General features: G+C 37.1%; 1 protein-coding gene across 1 annotated transcript in view; it reads left to right on the forward strand.

The window, feature by feature from the left end:
• RBMS3 (RNA binding motif single stranded interacting protein 3) overlaps positions 1-17,792 on the forward strand; it is a 632,551-nt gene that overhangs the window by 180,702 nt on the left and 434,057 nt on the right. Inside the window, exon 3 of the mRNA XM_057315983.1 lies at positions 16,729-16,787. Coding sequence (XP_057171966.1) covers positions 16,729-16,787 — 59 coding nt within the window. The remainder of the gene's footprint in view (positions 1-16,728; positions 16,788-17,792) is intronic.

Genomic DNA, 17,792 nt, shown 5'->3' on the forward strand with positions numbered 1-17,792 from the left:
TTGACCAAAATCTTGTGGAAACAGAACCTTCTAAGGAACAAGTATTTGGAGACATGGGTGTTCTCTAGATAATGTTTTTTTTTCAGCTGCTATTCTTGCCTGTATATATTTAAAGTTATACATACATATACCCACAGTTTCAACATTCTGCTTCAAAGCACGGTAAATTATAGAGACGTAACAGGACATAATATTACCAACATTTACGTCTTCTGAAAAATCGGACTGTATATGACTAGCTTGCAAGTCAGTGAAGTTACAGTGTATTGATTCCCAGAAATAGCAGAAAGATATGCCTGGAAACTTTGCCTAATTTACATTTGCCCATCAAGTTTCATTAACGCATTGTTTACTAACCTGTAAAATTTGGAAATCTTACAAAGCATGATAACACTTTATTCTCAGTTGTTTAGGAAATGTTACAGAAGTCTGCAGCATTAAATGTTAGTAAGGTTGTGAAGAACCTCGTATTCTGCTGGTGATCCCCCACTTTGGGAACCAACACGAGTTCTGCATACCTCCTCCACCTCACTCCTGAACATAGAGCCTCAAAGACTCTTGCACATTTGCACCAGTAAATAGTTATGAAACTAGTAATAATAGCAATGTTTATAATCGGAAAAATAAAGAGATGTGTATGGACCAAACTAAGTGAAAATAGGACCGCTGTAAAGAAATTATGAATTATTTATTCAAAGGAACACCATAACCCAGTGAAAATAAAAGAATCATAACCCCTTGCATCAACATGGTTGAATTCATGATTTAAAACATCAAGTGAGAAAAATAAAGTAAAATAAAATAAATATTAAGTGAAAATAAGCAAGTTGCAGTAAAATATGGAAACTATGATTCATTAAAGTTCTAACCTGAACAAACCTAAACAATATCTATCATGTATGTATGATAAGACACTAGAGAAAAGTGAGGGATATTTTATTACAGAATATAGGGTAGTGATTATCTTTGTTGGAAAGTGCAGGAAATGGGGTTAGATAGAGGCAAGCAAGATATTTCACAATTAAAACTAATAATTTCTTAAGCCCACGATGTGTGTTCATCTAAAGAAGTTTTACATCTTTTATATATGTCATAAATAATCTTTCACATATTCAATATTCATTTATATACTTATTAATATACTTACCTAAATTCATATATAATTTAATATAACAATCATATATATAATTTTATATAATATGTAATTATAATTTATTTAATTTATATAAATATATAATCATATTTATTATTTTTAATCTGAATTCTAATAAATTCAGTATCCTGAATTATAATAAATTATAATGCAAATAAAACAAGACAGGATTTGGATATAAACACTAAAAAGTTTTTAAAAAATCCATAACTAACAATAGATTTTACTTTTTGAGTACAATATGAAAAACGATAGTGATGCATATCTTAAGTTTTTAAAATGTTTGTTTTTTAAAATGCAGTTTGATAGTAAATTCCTTTAAATCCTATTTTACGGCCATATAATAGGAAATTGAAGTTCCATAGTGTCAAAGATTCCTGAGTCTTTGGAAGACATGTCACTTATGTGTAGTGAATGAATTCTTTCTGTGTCAACAACCTTAAATAGAAATACTACTTATTTCCCAAACAAGATTAAATCTTTTCTTAGTGACCCCACTCTTGAGGCAGAGACCTCTCTCTAAGCACACATACACAAAGACACACAAACACACAGATCTCCATGCTTTCTCATGTTATTTTTTGAGAAACGTGTAATTTCTAAGAGGAAACAATGAATGTTAGCTTTAAAGACACTTGTAGCAATATTAATTCTAAAACAGCCAACAGACACATACATTGGGAGGTGTCAGCTGCCCATACCTTTATTCTTTGGAAGTTGCTTGTTACCCTAACATGCAGTGGACTGGTGATCTATATACTTGAAACAACAAGAGAGTAGAAATGCAGTACGTAAGCTGTCAGGAATGTAAATTCCTGAGGATATTCTTTGGTACTTGGTAACTGTTCATTAAGAAATAAGCTAATGAGTTAATTAATTGCTGAGTTAGTGATAATGAAGACTCCCTTTTAAGTATGTCCATTATAAACCACCCAGTAAGGATCACTACTTTTTTCATACCTGCTTGTCTGTGTGTGGCTTACATTGTTGACATTTTCTAACAGTAGTGAAAGGATTTTTGTGTTAAATACATTGATTTTGGCGGTGCTTATTCTTACAAGTCATATAGAAAGTCCTTAAAGCTCTTAGTGCTGGATACAAGATTATGTAGGACGTATGACTATATGAAACACATAAATGAGAACAAACACATGTAGAAAAGGAAATTAACCAACATAGTAAGTGGTTGTGTGGTGATATTACGAATAATTTCACCTTCCTATTTTTTTTCCTACATTTTCCAAATCTGACTTTATGAGATATATTACCTCTGTAATGGAGAAAATAATCAACTTATTAAACTGTCAGTACTCAGGTGAGGAGTGGGCTAAAGACTATTAATAGAATTTCAATTTTATGGGCATGAAATGTAGCTTTTCATTACATTTAGTGTTAAGAAAAGCGGAACCAATTATGCTCTCATGCATATGAAAAATATATGCCATCTAAACATATCAACTTTTACTTTGGCTTACCAGTGGTTAATTTAAGACAAGTGAACAAGAGGCCACCTCCAGAGCAGAATATGTCACATCGTGTCTGTATAGTTACATGTAGGTGAATTCCTATTGTGTAACACACATCTGTAACCATAGCACATGTGGGGAACAGCTGAATTTTTCTTACATTTCCCTTTAGCCCATGACCTTCTCAAGTGTCATAGGTGTGTTCTTTTTCATGCAAAACATTTCCCCGGTGCAATGAAAGGAATGCACTCAGGAGTGTGTGTCTTTGTGCACCTGCAGTAACAGTCACAGGGTTGAGACAAGTGAACCAGAAGTGACTGAGTTAAACAAATTTTGTAATCTATGTACTTTCTTAATTATGTTTTTTGGAATCTATTTATAAAATCAGGCTGAATTTTTTGACCGTTAAGTAATTGAAAGTTTGATCATTACCCCGGCAACTACTGTTTTTGAGTATCTACTATAAGCTTTTCATTAAGCCAGAATGTTTAACATGCATTATTTTATTAAGTCTTCCCGATTACCTGGTGTGATAGTTATATGTGTTTTACATATAATTTAAAAAGTACTATGGATAATACAGAAGATCCATAAAGCAAATAATCCTCACATAGGTAATTGGACTTCACCATTGATTTATGTGGTTATGAATTACTTGAATATTCATTGGACAGTAGGCATCCTGCTATTGATCCAAGGACTGGATCCTTTGGGGTGACACAGAACAGCTTCATCCAATATACCTCTCATAATTTAACATAGAGATCGATGTGTTGACAAAAAATGACTGTGTTCTTAACCGCTTAGGTGCTTTGTTGTATAAGTGTTTCAAATTAAGGAAAAGAGAATTATTTTACATTAAAGTTGTGCTTGAGTCTCATCTTTTCTGCTTTTTCTCTGTGTGAGCTTTAAAAAAATAAATAAAAATTCCCTTCATGAGACTGCTTCTTTCTACATCCTATGGTTTAGTCTATTTTTTCCCATTGTGAGTTCTGATTTTTTTTTTAACGAAGCAGTGGTGGTCTTGTATGACTTAATCATAGAAATGCATTTTTAAACGTGATGAAGCTCAGAACCATTCCACAGACAGTTCAGGACTATCGTTCTTCTGCCGACGACCCTCCCTGGGAGACGTCATTGAGTTCCGTACATTAGGCACTTCCTCGTGCCAATAGTAAAAACTGCGTATCCATTCAAAAGCTTAGAGCAGCCGCTCTCCTATATGAAATTTGTCGTTCAGTATTTGATGTCGCTTTCTTCCCTGAGTCTTTTTGTAGATTTAAAATAATATAATGCCATAAAACACTTTACAGTAAAGACTTTAAAACCATGTCTTAGTTTGGCTCCTGAGCGACGTTATAACCCACTCTCTTTTTGAATGAGATGCAGTGAGTGTGCCGAACATAAGATATAAAAAGTGATGTACCATCATCAGCAGGATGTACACTTTGCTGTATACACTTTGCAAAATGGGGATATATCTCTGCCCAGATATACTGGACTCTCATTGCCATCCTCATTGTCTTGTCTGGTGTTGGGGGTAAGATATACGGTATCAGCTCATTTAGTCATCCACCTAACGAACACTTATTAAGTGAGTTCTGTATGTAAGGCCAGGGATATAAAATGAATAAGACCTATTCCCTACCCTTGAATAACTCATCCTCAATATCAGGACAGGAAAAGGTACCATACAGAATGCCTATTGCATTTTTGTCATTTTTACCGTTGATGATACCATGCCCTGGCTAATAGAGATGACCTCAGTGTCTGTTGGATTATAACCAAAATTGAAATTAGCTGCTTAGGAAAGAGAGAAAAGGCATAAGAAAGATGTCATATGAGCTAAGATGAGGAGGATGAGGGTAGTGACACAGAAAATCTAGGAGGAAATTAGAAGGAAGCTAAGACCATGGCAGGATTGGGAATTACTATTTTAAGGATTTTATTTATTTATTTATTTATTTATTTATTTATTTATTTATTTAGAGTGTGAGCATGAGCTGCGGGAGGGGCTGAGGGAGAGGGAGAGAGAGAATCTCAAGCAGACACTGTGCTGAGCGGGCAGCCCGACGTGGGGCTCAATCTCATGACCCATGAGATCATCATCTGAGCCAAAATCAAGTGTCGGATGCTTAGCTGACTGAGGTACCTGGGCGCCCTGTGAACTATTATTTTAACAGCAATCAACACCATCACAAAACTTTTTTGAGAGCCTGATTATGCACTTTGGTAACAGGGGATACAGTGGAAAGCAAAAGCGTGCTCTGCACAGCTCACCTCCCCTGCTTCTGAAATATGGCCTTCAAAACAGTTACATACGCTGTACATTTGATATAGTTTTCTCTTAATACTATTGAGGCCATAGATGATGTAAGGATTTTCAAAATCTGAGGTTTGATGTCTTTCCCCAAGCAGCAGATGCAAATTCTGCTGCAAAGCTGTTTTTCATTCTGCATTCAGTCGATGTTAGATTCACAGTTCTACTGGAATGTGCTACATGTTGTGAAGTCACAAGCTTCTTTAAGAAATAGGTTTCTTTACAAGTGAGTTCTAACAGTCAAGGATGAATGTCTAGCTTTACTATTTCTAGTGAATGTTGGTCATTCCTCTGCCTTTTAGAGGACTAATCATGTCCAACATCTGCAAAAGACTTATGAATTTTTTTGCGGCCTATGGCAGGCCAGAGGACTGACTTCTACCCAGGCTTGTTCATTATGTATTGATGGCAGTGTGATATCAAGGAAAGAGTAAGGATTTTGTAGCCAAATGCACCTGAGTTTGAATGTAATCAGTATAATTCAATAGCTGTCAACTTGGGCAAGTGAGTTAATACAGGTAACTTCTTTTTTCATGATCTTTAAAAAATAAGAACAATAATATCAACTTAAAAGGTAGTTGTGATAATTTGGAATAAAATCTCTAATTTACTCTGTGTAGTGACTGGCACGTGCTCAGTTTATAGCATATATATATATGTGTTTATATATAAATGTAGTCCAGTGTTTCTGATTTGGAAAACATTGGCAGGTCCATAAAAGTAACTTAAAAATCAACAGATTTTCAGTGAGGACGATTATTCATCAAGTTCTATACTGGATATTTTTTAGGATGAAGGAGCATAAAAGAGAAGCATAAAACATTATCTCTACCTCTGAAAAATCCACATCTGGTTGAAGAGATAATTTCCTAGAGAATAAGCAGATAATATCACAAAACAGTAAAATAATAACAACAACAATAATAATACCAGGCGATTTTATGCAGGCTGTGAGCACAACTATTCAGATTTGGAAGAAATAGCTGGCAGACAAGAAAGTCAGAACATGCAGTTTACCCTTGAAGGGCCTATGTTTGTTTGTTTTTTAAAAAAAGATTTTATTTATTTAATACAGAGAGAGATAGAGAATACACAAGCAGGCAGAGTGGCAGGCAGAAAAGCAGACTTCCAGATGAGCAGAGAGCCCAGCATGGGGCTCATCCTAGGACCCTGGGATCATAACTGAAGCAAAGGCAGTGCTCAATCGACTGAGCCACCCAGTGCCCCTGAAGGGCCTATGTTATTCAGAGAGAGAAGCAGAGGCTGGAACACATCAGTGCCAACATCACAAAGTGATAGCCCTCAGGTTCAGTCTATGTCCAAGAGCTGTTTTATTTAGCTTTCATGTTGTTTTATAAAAACTCTAAGCCTTAAGCTTTGAAAGATCAGGAAATTTTGCTAGAAAATCAAGATTTCTTTCAAAAAAAAAATCAGAAAGCTTAGCATCATGGGGATCATATTCCTTTACGGTAACAATAGCTACAGATACCCCTTCAACTGGGGCTGGAGCTCTCCAGTTCACTGTAATCTCCACCCTGTGAACACTTGGCTACCCAATTTGTTTCTTCCCTAGAAATGTTTTCAGAGAAGGGAGAACACAGAATATGTGAGTCCAACTTTGCTGTGCCATTTGCGAGGACCATTCAACACTCAAGGGGAAATATCAAATAATTCTAATTGAAGATTCTGGACGGAGGTTTCAGGGTGAAGGGAGATCCAGGGAAGGAAATGTAAGAGGGACACACAAAGAAATGGGAGTTCAAAGCATGGTAAGGGACGATATTTCTAATGCAGTGGTTCTCACAATTGGACCAGCAATTCAGCCTCACCCGTGAACTCGTTAGACATTCCAATTCTTGTGCCTAATCCCAGACAATTCCAGACAAGCTGAATGGCAACTCTGAGGTTGGGGCCCAGAGTTATAAGAAGCCATACGGATGATTCTGATGCATGCTGTTTTTGATAGAGCCAGTGGAGTGGTTACTGTAGCACGCAAACACAAGTGGGTTGAGGACTAAGCTTGAGTTACACCCACTTTTAGGAACCTGGAGGAGGAGAAGGGGCAAGTGAAGGAGTTAAAGGAATAACTGTCTGCAATGAAGGAACATAACCAGGTCAGTGTAATGCATGGGACCCAAGAAAAGAATGTTTCAAGAGGAAGGTTTTTAAGAGGGCTGATAGCCCCCCCCACCAAAAAAAAGAGGGTTAAATGATAGTGAGAAGTCAAGGATGATGATAACAGATTACTTTATTTATTAAGAAGTTCTAGTTAATTTTCAAAGTTCTGTTCCAATAGATAAAAGCCAGTAATTAGGAGTTAAGTAAAAAATAGATAATGAAAAGAAAAAAGCAGCCTGAGCAGAGCAATAATTTCAGAAAAGTCTGGCAGAGAATGCAAAGAGAGAAACCTGATAATAGTCAGTGTATAGAAGGAGAAGTTCTGCAAATGTGCAAGGGCAGGTGGGGAGAAGGAGCCCTGGCACCGGGAAAAAGGTTAAGTTTCAGAAAAACGTAGGTGATATATAGGGAGACAAGGGCAGAGAAAGATGTGGCAGAGATGAATGGGAATTGGAGGAGAGAAAAGGAGTGGTGGCTTTCTTTTTGAGAGAGGACCATGGCAGGAAGGACTACCCAGACCATGTGCTCTGAGGTCAGCCTGCCTGGGATTGGATTCTGCTTTTGCTACTTCCTGATCCTGTGACCTGGGGAAGTTACTAAAGTCTTTGTCTCAGTGTCCCTATTTGTAGAATATAGCTAGTGATAGAGCCTAACACACGGGGTTGTTGTGATGACTGACAAGAGTGGATATATTTAAAGAGCTGAGAACAGGGGCTGGCCCATAGAAAGTGCCATAGAGTGAGTGTCAACTAAATAACCCACATCGGAATGGAGAGTAGAGGGGTTTTAAAGGGGAGACCCATGAATTCCTGACAAGATGCCTTTGCCTCTGATAAAAGAGGTATTTAAAATCTCTTGAATCTAAAAACCACTTACAGAAGACCTTGAGACCTGGTAGTACAGGATTGGGTTCTTGAAGACAAAATGGCGCAGGAAGTGGAGTACTGCTCACAGTCAAGTATGCGTGAGTAAACTAGGAGCTGACAGCAGGGAGAACCAAGGAATGCCAGGGTTAGGGTGAGGTAGACCAAGTACAATGACTAGTTGGCTGGTGGCCCTGGAAGGAGAAACTAAAGGATGGGTAGATCTGGGGTTCTGAACTAAAGCGGTGGATGCTGGTACAAAGTTAGAAGGCAAAAGCCTTTGGGAAGGTAGTGCGGGCAGCACTGACAAGGCTGAGGCTGGAGAATAGGCTGAACAAGTCATTAGGGATTGCCAGGAGGAGACTGAGCAAATGAAGAAGAAATTGTGAATTGACTCGGAGTATAAATGAGAAGCCATATGAGTGGTAAGGCATGTACTTCCTAAGGGCGTTTTGGCAAGCATTTAAACTGGGACATGCTGGCTCTATCAAAGTCAAGGGGCAGCAGGCTGGCTTAGTAGAGCCTTTGACTCTTGATCGCAGGGTCCTGAGTTCGAGCCCCACATGTGATACAGAGTTTACTTAAAAACAAAACAAGAGAAATTTTATCCAAGTGATCATTTTTATGCCATAAAGTAAATATACAGGCAGCGAAGCATAAGGCAGGATTTAGTAAGAGAACAGAAGGAATTTCAACGTGCCACACATTGTAGTAGGAGTTTTATTTTTTTTATTTTTTAAATTTTTTATTATGTTATGTTAGTCACCATACAGTACATCCTTAGTTTTTAATGTAGTGTTCCATGTAGTAGGAGTTTTAACACACACTGTTTAATTTCATCTTTACAGCCACTTGTAAAAGCAGGTCTTAATGATTGGGTTATATAGATCAGGAAAACTGGAGTGCCGAGGCACTGAGTAACGTGTCTCACATCACAGGGTGGGTGGAGTTTGGATTCAAGTCCATATTAATTGAACAAAAACCTATTTTCTTTCCATATTAGCAGACCAAATGTTAAAGAATGTTAAACATGCTGAAGTGTCTACGATCAGTTGCAGAAAGTACACAAAAGATGTGATTTCAATCGTGTTTGCATGGAAATCCTTTCTCACAATCTTTCACTAAGAAGGCAGGGTATATACCCTAACTATGTAACCGAAATATGTAATCTAAAGTATAACCCAAGGGTTACTAACCTCTAAGAACCAGCAGCTTAATGATTTTGTTTTGTTTTATTTTAGAATTTGAAAGTATTCATCTTTGGTCTGGTATATCTGCTGCAGGTTTATCCCCATTTCTAATTAAAGAACCAGCAAAAGCACTAACCAGTTCTAATCATCTGCTTGCCAGTTTTCTCACTATATTAGCACTCTAATTCAATCAAACTACTAATAGCCACTAGTTATTTTAAGTGAAGGAAGAGAGTTAACATAGACATTGCCCATGTGTTTTCATTGGACTTACTTTCTAAAAAGTACCTGAAAAAATTCCAAACCAGATCTATTTGGGTTTTAAGTAGTTATTATATTGGCTATATTAAGCAAAAAATTATAGTCTGCCTTTTCAACATGGAATATCATTTGGTCAAAGGCAAATATTGTTTGCAGTTTTGAAAGTAGTTTTCCATGTCTGCAGAAAGCTCGCTTAGTCTCTGGAGTCTTGCAAATAACTAACCACACGTGCTTTGCTGTTGGTGTGTTATTCTGTTGAAGTGGTGGTTCTCAAAACGCTATCTAACCGTATTGGCATCCCCTGGGATCTTGTTAGAAATGCAAATCTTCAGACCCACCTTCTACCTACTGAATCAGTATTTCTGGGAGTAGGGCTCCATGATCTCTGTGTTAATAAACCCCTCCAGGAGACTCTGGTGCACATGAGCCTTCGAGGACAGTTGTCTTAAAGTTGGTCAGATTGTATAGCCATAGAATTTTGGTGAGATGATGTGTAGTGTGAAAACAGTAATTTACTAAATAATACAGTGGTGTAAAAAATAAACTTTTTTGGAGGCATTTTTTTTTTTTATTATTCCTAAGAAGTATAAAAAACTTCTGCTTGCCAAAATGTTGCCCTTCCTTCAAACACTTCCTCTTCTGAGAAGTTTTCTTCAATTCTCCCAACTGGAATTTTATTTTGTGTTCTTTGTAATGTGTTATTCTCAACTGAAAGTTAATAAATGACATTTTGGTTTGTGCAATGGACTTGTGAAATTTACTTGGTGTGGATCCATGATTCAAGAGTTTGATTATCTCTGGGGTGGGCATGGGAGGGAAAGAATGTCCAGACTGCAAGGCCAGGAATCAGGTGCTAGATTATTAGTTGCCTGTTCTGGGTGATGCTGGGATTCTTCTTGGCCTCTGTTATCTACACAAATATTGGATGACAAAGAGTTTGGAGGTGTTAGGTTAAGGCTCGGAGCGAGCATCTGCGAAATCATTGAGCAAAGCATTAAAAGGAGGAGAGTGGTCTGTATATTCTCACTTCTGTTCCTTTTTCCAAAGGTTACCAGGGCTTGGATAGACGTTATTGTATTAGTTTGCTAGGGCTTCCATAACAAAATATTACGCACTGGGTGGCCTGAATGACCGAAATTTATTTTCTCACAGTTTTGGAGGTGAGAAGTATGAGATCCAGATGTTGGTGGGGTTGTTTCTTCTGAGGCCTCTCTCCTTGGCTCCCAAATGGCTGTCTTACCCCAGTGTCCTCACATGGTCTCTTCTTTGTGCCCATCTTTGTCCTAATCTATACGGACACCAGTCATATTAGATTTAGGCCCACCCATCTGACCTTGTTTTGCCTTAATTATCTAAAGGCTCTCTTTCCAAATATGGATTACATTCTGAGGTACTGGTGGTTAAGACTTCAACACATGAATTTTGAGGGGACATAGTTCAGCCCACCACAGTTATTGCTGGCTTTGGCCACTCAGTGGTAGATTGAACTTGTTAATGCTTCAGAATATTATTGAGCTGTGGACTTCTCTTGTAGATGAAACCTGACTGATGTGGCCCATCAAAGGAATGGCCCTGCCACACTCCTACTGGATCCCTAAAGCCATAGCTATACTCCATTATCATCCCAAAATGCCAAAGAATGAATGAGCCATCTAGAAGTAGGCAAACAACCACATTTTCTGAAAGGATAATGTTTCATCCATTAAATAAATGCAGTACCTCTTTTGAGTCTGGTATGAATACAGAAGGCATGTGAAAAATGAGTTAGCTGGGAGTTAATTGACTGCGGAGACTCTATTTTCAGTCTTTGCCTGTATTTTTTGAATTAATATACACAGTGGGTGATTCAGCAAAAGGATTTAAAAGTAAATTCTTTATAGAAAGATCCCACCAATTCGATGTCTTCATAATGCATGAAGGGTAGACCCATAATAGCTCTATTTTCTTTTTAACTTTGGAAAATAAAAGATGCCATTAGTTCAAATTAGGCTTGTATGTGGAATAATCAAGTGTATCAACAAATAGCTTGACCCACGTACTGTTTAAGAATAAGAATAAATGCCAGAGAGAATTGACAGTCCTTTAAAAAATTAAATGTAAAACTTGAGTCGACAAGCTAGGGTAGAAGTGAGTTAATAGACAACACATAAATATATAAAACTCAGTTATGAAAACGTGAAATATGATAATGGGTAGTTATTACAGAATGGCTACTGTTTTACAGTACTCCTAGAACGGAAAGAAAATGCTATTAGGGACCTGGCCCCACTTGGAGAATGTATGGGCACTCTGGATAGCTGGTGAATACGCACGTATTATATGGAGTCGCATATTTTTTATATCCAAAAGCATCCTAACAGTGTGAATTAGGGGCTTCTCACATTGGCTTAGAAAAGGTGCTGAATGTAAGAATCATGTGACTAAATGTGTTCAGTTCACTTCATTTATTTATTTCCCCCAAGAAGTTGCACCCCTTGGAGGAAGTTGACTGCGGATAATCCTGTATCTCTTCTAGGAGTACAAAATGAAAGCATGGAAAATGAATTGGATTTGTCTGAAAGCTTCTAGAGCCAGAGGCACATGGCACGAGTGCTCAGGTGTCTATTTCCAGATGTCATCCTGAAATAATCTGGTCGCATATTTTGCGACCATTATCAGATTTTGCTTTCTACTGACAGGTGTCTTAAAGAAAAAATTTATGAATACTTACAGTCTTGCTCTAACCCCAAAGAAGGGGAAGAGTAAAGAAGTGAGGTAATTTATGTTTGGAAATACCTTTTGCCTCAGAATTTTTTTTTCTTCAGAGTGTATAAAATGTTTCATTAGCTTGTACAGTAGTTTTTACTGTAGTCCATTAGCAGAATTTGACAAAACATCAGGAAGAAAGATTTGATATAATTCTTCACAGGTGTATTACATAGGTGGCTTTTCTGTTTATGGTGCTTTGGATCTTAAAACAAAGAGAATGAAAAAAACCTAACTTTATTTACCTCCATCAGACGTTGACTTTGCAGAGCATGGAGAATACAACACCAGTCATGCAGAAAGTCCCTGTTTGTCACTGGGAGAGTTCAAACATGAACTGGAACCAATGGCCCATTAAATACCTTCTCTTGTTGTTTAAAGCCTATCACAGCTTTGTGAAATAATTGTTAATGCAAAATACTGTAACTGAGCCAAAGAATCAAATTCCTTTAACTCTCGCCAGGCTAGTGGCTGAGTCAGGTACTCTCAGTTGTGTTCCATTGTTTCGTGACCAGGCACTATTGGAAAACCTTGCCTAGAGTGTAATTAGGAATAGGGAAATCAAGAAATAGCATAATTTGCTTTCTGATATGTATGTGTGTGTGTGAGTGAGTGATTTTCCACTCAGAGTAACATTATAATGCTTCCTGGGACATAAAATTTCGTTTTAGAAAAGAGTTGCTTGCCAAAATATTCACAAATGCTTTCCATAAGAAAACATTTCCTTTCTTTCCTGTTTTTTTTTTTTTTTTGGCTGTAATAAAATGACAGCTATTTTTTTTTTTTTTACATATACTACATTTAATGAAGGAAAAGAAAGACATCCTAGTAATATTGATACAGTAGGACAATATGCACACCATAGGCTAAAAGTCCCATTGGGAGATGTAATTCACTATGAGATACAGTAATTTTTAATTTCCTCTTTAAAAGATAGAGCTAAATTTTAATTTGGAAGGTACTTATATATAAAATTTTCAAGAGTAGCTTTAGAAACCAATTAAGAAGGATTTTTGTCTTAAGGGTGTGTGTGCCTGATGTGAGATGGTTATAAATGTTCTAAATTCTTTTTCTTCTAGTTTTGACTTCTCCCATACTGTATTAATAAGGCTTTGTGTGGAAAAAAAGTTTCAGCAAATGTTCCCTTTCTTCTCCCTTTTTGTTTTCTACACTAAGATACATATAGTCTTGCAAATGTTTACTTGCCTGAATAGCCCAAATCTAGCAAAGATTACTGCCGTTAATAGGTACCCTTAGAGAGGGTCACCTGGGTGACTCAGTCGGTTGGGCGACCAACTCTTGATTTTGGCCCAGGTCATAATCTCAGGGTTGTGTGATCCAGCTCTCTGTGGGGAAATCTGCTTTCAGTGAGGAATCTTCTTGAGATTCTCTCTCTCTCCCTCTTCCTCTGCCCTCTCCCACGCTCACATTCTCTCTCTCTAAAATAAATAAATGAATCTTAAAAAAAAAGAAGGTACAGTTAATAGATATCTTGAACCATTGTAGACTGAAGAGACCATTTAAATATAATAGTTCTTACTGGTTCTTTTCATAAAAGAGAAATTCTTGGGATGAACTAGAGCTCGAAGAAGAGGCTGTATGTGTTTGTTGGAATGGGATGTTGGGGAATGACAAATTTTGGTAGAAGTGAGCTTGTATAAAAATAGGCATGAGGTATGGGGCCCCTGGGTGGCTCAGTCATTAAGCATCTGCCTTTGGCTCAGGGCGTGATCCCAGAGTCCTGGGATCAAGCCCCATATCAGGATCCTCCGATGGGAGCCTGCTTCTTCCTCTCCCACTCCCCTGCCTGTGTTCCCTCTGTCACTGTCTGTCTCTCTCTCTCTCTCTGTCAAATAAATAAATAAAATCTTTAAAAAATAATAGGCATGAGCTAATAGACATTTCAGTAGTACCTAACAAACATACAAACAAACAAAAGCTTTGAACCGATGGGTATTTATACGATTAAGTACAGTGTCAACATACTTAACGTCATCCCTAACATTAAAATAACAATATAAATGGTAATGTAAATTATCCTTTAAGCAAATAATTTTACCTTCCAAATTTCTTAGTGGGAGATTTTGACAGTCTAAGTAGTAATGTTTTAAGCTGTCCTTTGGGACAGAACTTCTTCCACTTCTTAACCACCTCAGAGAATGCCAAGGACTAGAGATATTTTTATGCAGAAAATAGGAAGGAAATAATTACAAGAAGAGCTAATATTTAATAAGCACTTATTCTATGCCAGCCACAGTTACCATTTTAGGTAAACCCCACTAAACCCTCAAAACAACCCTATGAGGTAGAGATTATTATCACCATTTTATTTATTTGTACATAGATGTATATAATTTTAAATAAATAATAATCTAAATGAATATTTAAATTAATAGACTTATGCAACTATTGATGGTGAGATGATACAAAAGACACATAAGGCTTACTTAGCCAATCAAATATACCCAGGCCGAATGGAGATTCGAGCCACAGTAGCTTGTTGCCACAGCGTATTCTTTTCACCGCTACACTATATCGCCCTGGAGGTGAATACCTGGTTCCCAAAAATGTGAAGGTTGATTAAAATTGAAAAGTTGATATATATAGCTTTTCTGTTTTGGAGGCAGATGGTATAACGGTTAAGCACTATATCAATCTTAAGAATCCCATATTCCGGTCCCTCCTATAACTTTCACAAATTATGTGATTTTGATCAAGTTACTAATCTTTTAGATTATACTTTCTACATTTGCAAAATGGTAGTAAACACTTTCAGCCCTAGCTCTCTTTGATTTATTTAACTATAGAGTTATAATTATAAAGGTGTAGAAAAGGCAGTGGTACCAGGGATGCAAGTAGCTGAAACGTCAGGATTATGCTGGCAAAATCTATTCAATTCAGTTTTGGACAGCTTCATCCCAGGTCTGGCTGATTTTAACAAGGGACATGCAGGTGATTGGTGGGAATTATCTCAGATCCCTTCATCTAAGTATATACAAATATTCTAGTTCCTATTGTGACCTATTGATAGGTCAGCTTGTCATGATTTTCAAAGCCATTGGTACTATCATTTTCATAATGACATTAATTCCATGAATTTCTAGAGGACCCTCAGTCCATCCTTGGTCAAATTATCTGAGAGGTGCCTGGGTAGCTCAATCAGTTGAGTGTCTGACTCTTGATTTTGGCTCAAGTCATGATCTTAGGGTCATGAGATCAAGCCTGTTGTTGGGCTCTACGCTGGGCATGGAGTCTACTTGAGCTTTTCTCCCTCTTCCTCTGCCCCTTCCCCCTGGCTCAGGGGCATGCACTCTCTCTCTCTCTCAAAACAAAACAAAACAAAAACAAAAATAAAAAAGCCAAAAACATCTGGGGGAAAAGAAAAAGAAAAGAGGCAAAGGCATTTCTAGCACATTGACATTATCAATACTAGAATATTAATAAATGACCACCAAAACGCTCCAAAGAATTAATGACATAATAAGAGGGTGTTATAAATGCAAAAGAAACAGTGGTGATAGGGAACCTAGTTTATTCTGACATGGGATATTTACTATTTGTTATATATACTCACACTTGCTTAGGAACACAGAATTTAAAGAAAACTTGCCAAACATGTTGTGACTTGGCTGAAATCTTGAACATAAGTATGAGTTGTTAGTAAACTTGGCACTTAAATTTGCATTATAATTTCTCCATATTATGATGATTCAGGAGCATCCTTCATGGAAACCTCATGAAGGGCAGGGTTTTAGAAATTGTCTTCTTCAGTCCTATCACTTACACCTTAGGAAACAAGCTTAAAGAGATTGAGTTTCATTCTCCGTATTACCCATCTTTTGAAAAACAAAACCTAGACTAGGTCTTCTGCAAGAGATGATAAAATAATGAATGTACTTACATGTATTTATAGTAGAAACTTTATTGTAGATGAAGTACCATTGGATTAGTTGTATCATTCATTTATTTACAGCAAACGTTTATTGAGCTCCCATTACATATGGTGGCAGGCATTGAGAATACAAAACTCAGTCCTTATCCTCAATCAACTTGCAGTATGTATTTAATAGCAAAAAAATAAAAATAAAAAAATCCTCTTTATCTTAGGAGCACTACTAGGAAATCTTAATATTTCAATTTAACCCTCTCCCAAATCCTGAAAGGGAATTATTACAATTCTCATTTTTTACAGATGAAAAAAATAGCTTTGGAGAAGTTGTTTTACACTGCTCAGCATTGCAACACCAGGTCAGCACCAGAGCTGGGTGTAAGCCCTGTTCAGCCTGGCACCAAGGTCTGTGCTTTTCTCCAGCAATCCACAGTAGGATTGACTTTGATCACAAGCACACACAACCCCCTTTCAGCCACCTATGACAGCCTGACAGGTCTATTTTTGAAGGCTCAACCCAGTGATTATGTAGGGAAGCACATTCTCGAGTTATAAAGAAGAACTGGTGAAAAGAGATCATCCAGGTGTGAAATGGGAGTACAGAGCTTGTTTTCTTGGTTTATTCCTGCTCAATTGTGTGTACACCGATGTTCATTAAGGTATTTTAAGCGTCTTCATTGGGCTATAATAACATGGATTTTTCTCTCTCTCTGTGTCTTTCAGGTATGGAAAAATTGTATCCACAAAGGCAATTCTGGACAAAAACACAAATCAGTGCAAAGGTATGTGTAAGGGCATCTGTACCATGGATTCTTCCCTAGGCTGTTGGATTAATGGCTCCTCCAAGGCAGGGGTCCAGGCACCAGCTGCACAAAGATCACGATGTACAGTATATGGCAAACCTCTTTAATAATGCGGAGGCTTTGATGAGTTGTATTTCTAGTAACATTGTTCATTAATTTTTTTCATTAACAAACAAAATGAAAATCACAAATCAGAACAAGTATCAAATTGCTTCGGCGTAAAACTAAATTACCTCTTAACAACTTTGAGTTGTCTGATTTGAATGATATCATCAGTGATGCAAATTGATTTCCTATATAAAAATGAAGAACTCTGGGGAAAACTTCCCCATGCAAAGCACGTTTTAATTTATCTGTTCTTTAAAGCTTTCGCAACATTGGTTGACTAGGAATGAATTTACGGAAGGGCCCATTGTGCCTAAGCTTCTGCTATCAGCATCTCTCGGGATCTGAGTTGGTATCTTATTAAGGGTTTTTTGCTTGTTTGTTTCCCCCCGGAAACATTTCTGAAGTTATTTGACTATATCTGTAACTCATGTTTCTTTATGTTTGGGAATCCCATACTCTTTTAAGGGTTGCATTATGTATTATTTGTGAAATTTGTATGGTTTCTCTTGCATGATGCAGTTGTTACTAGAAAATTGGAATGCTTCTTGTAACATATGTTATTTGTTGTTCCTATAATCCAGCCTTTTTTGTAATACTGACATCAAGAAGTATGGTAGAGCCAAGATCATTCTAAATACTGCCCCTATTTCACATACAGAGATAATGTGCACATGTTTTAGGAACAGACACTCATATACTGAAAATATATCCTAGCCTACTTGGGTAATGGTGGTCAGGTTATATTCAGGGGGAAAAAAAAGCATTCCATGTCTCCTAAAAACTCACAAATGCACTAGGTGTTTAGGTACTATGAGACAAAAAATAATAAGACAGGTTCCTATCATCTAATAGATCAGTTGGAAAAGGAAACAAACA

Source organism: Ursus arctos, unplaced genomic scaffold (assembly GCF_023065955.2).
Source record: "Ursus arctos isolate Adak ecotype North America unplaced genomic scaffold, UrsArc2.0 scaffold_20, whole genome shotgun sequence".
In the NCBI taxonomy this organism is placed as follows: domain Eukaryota; kingdom Metazoa; phylum Chordata; class Mammalia; order Carnivora; family Ursidae; genus Ursus; species Ursus arctos.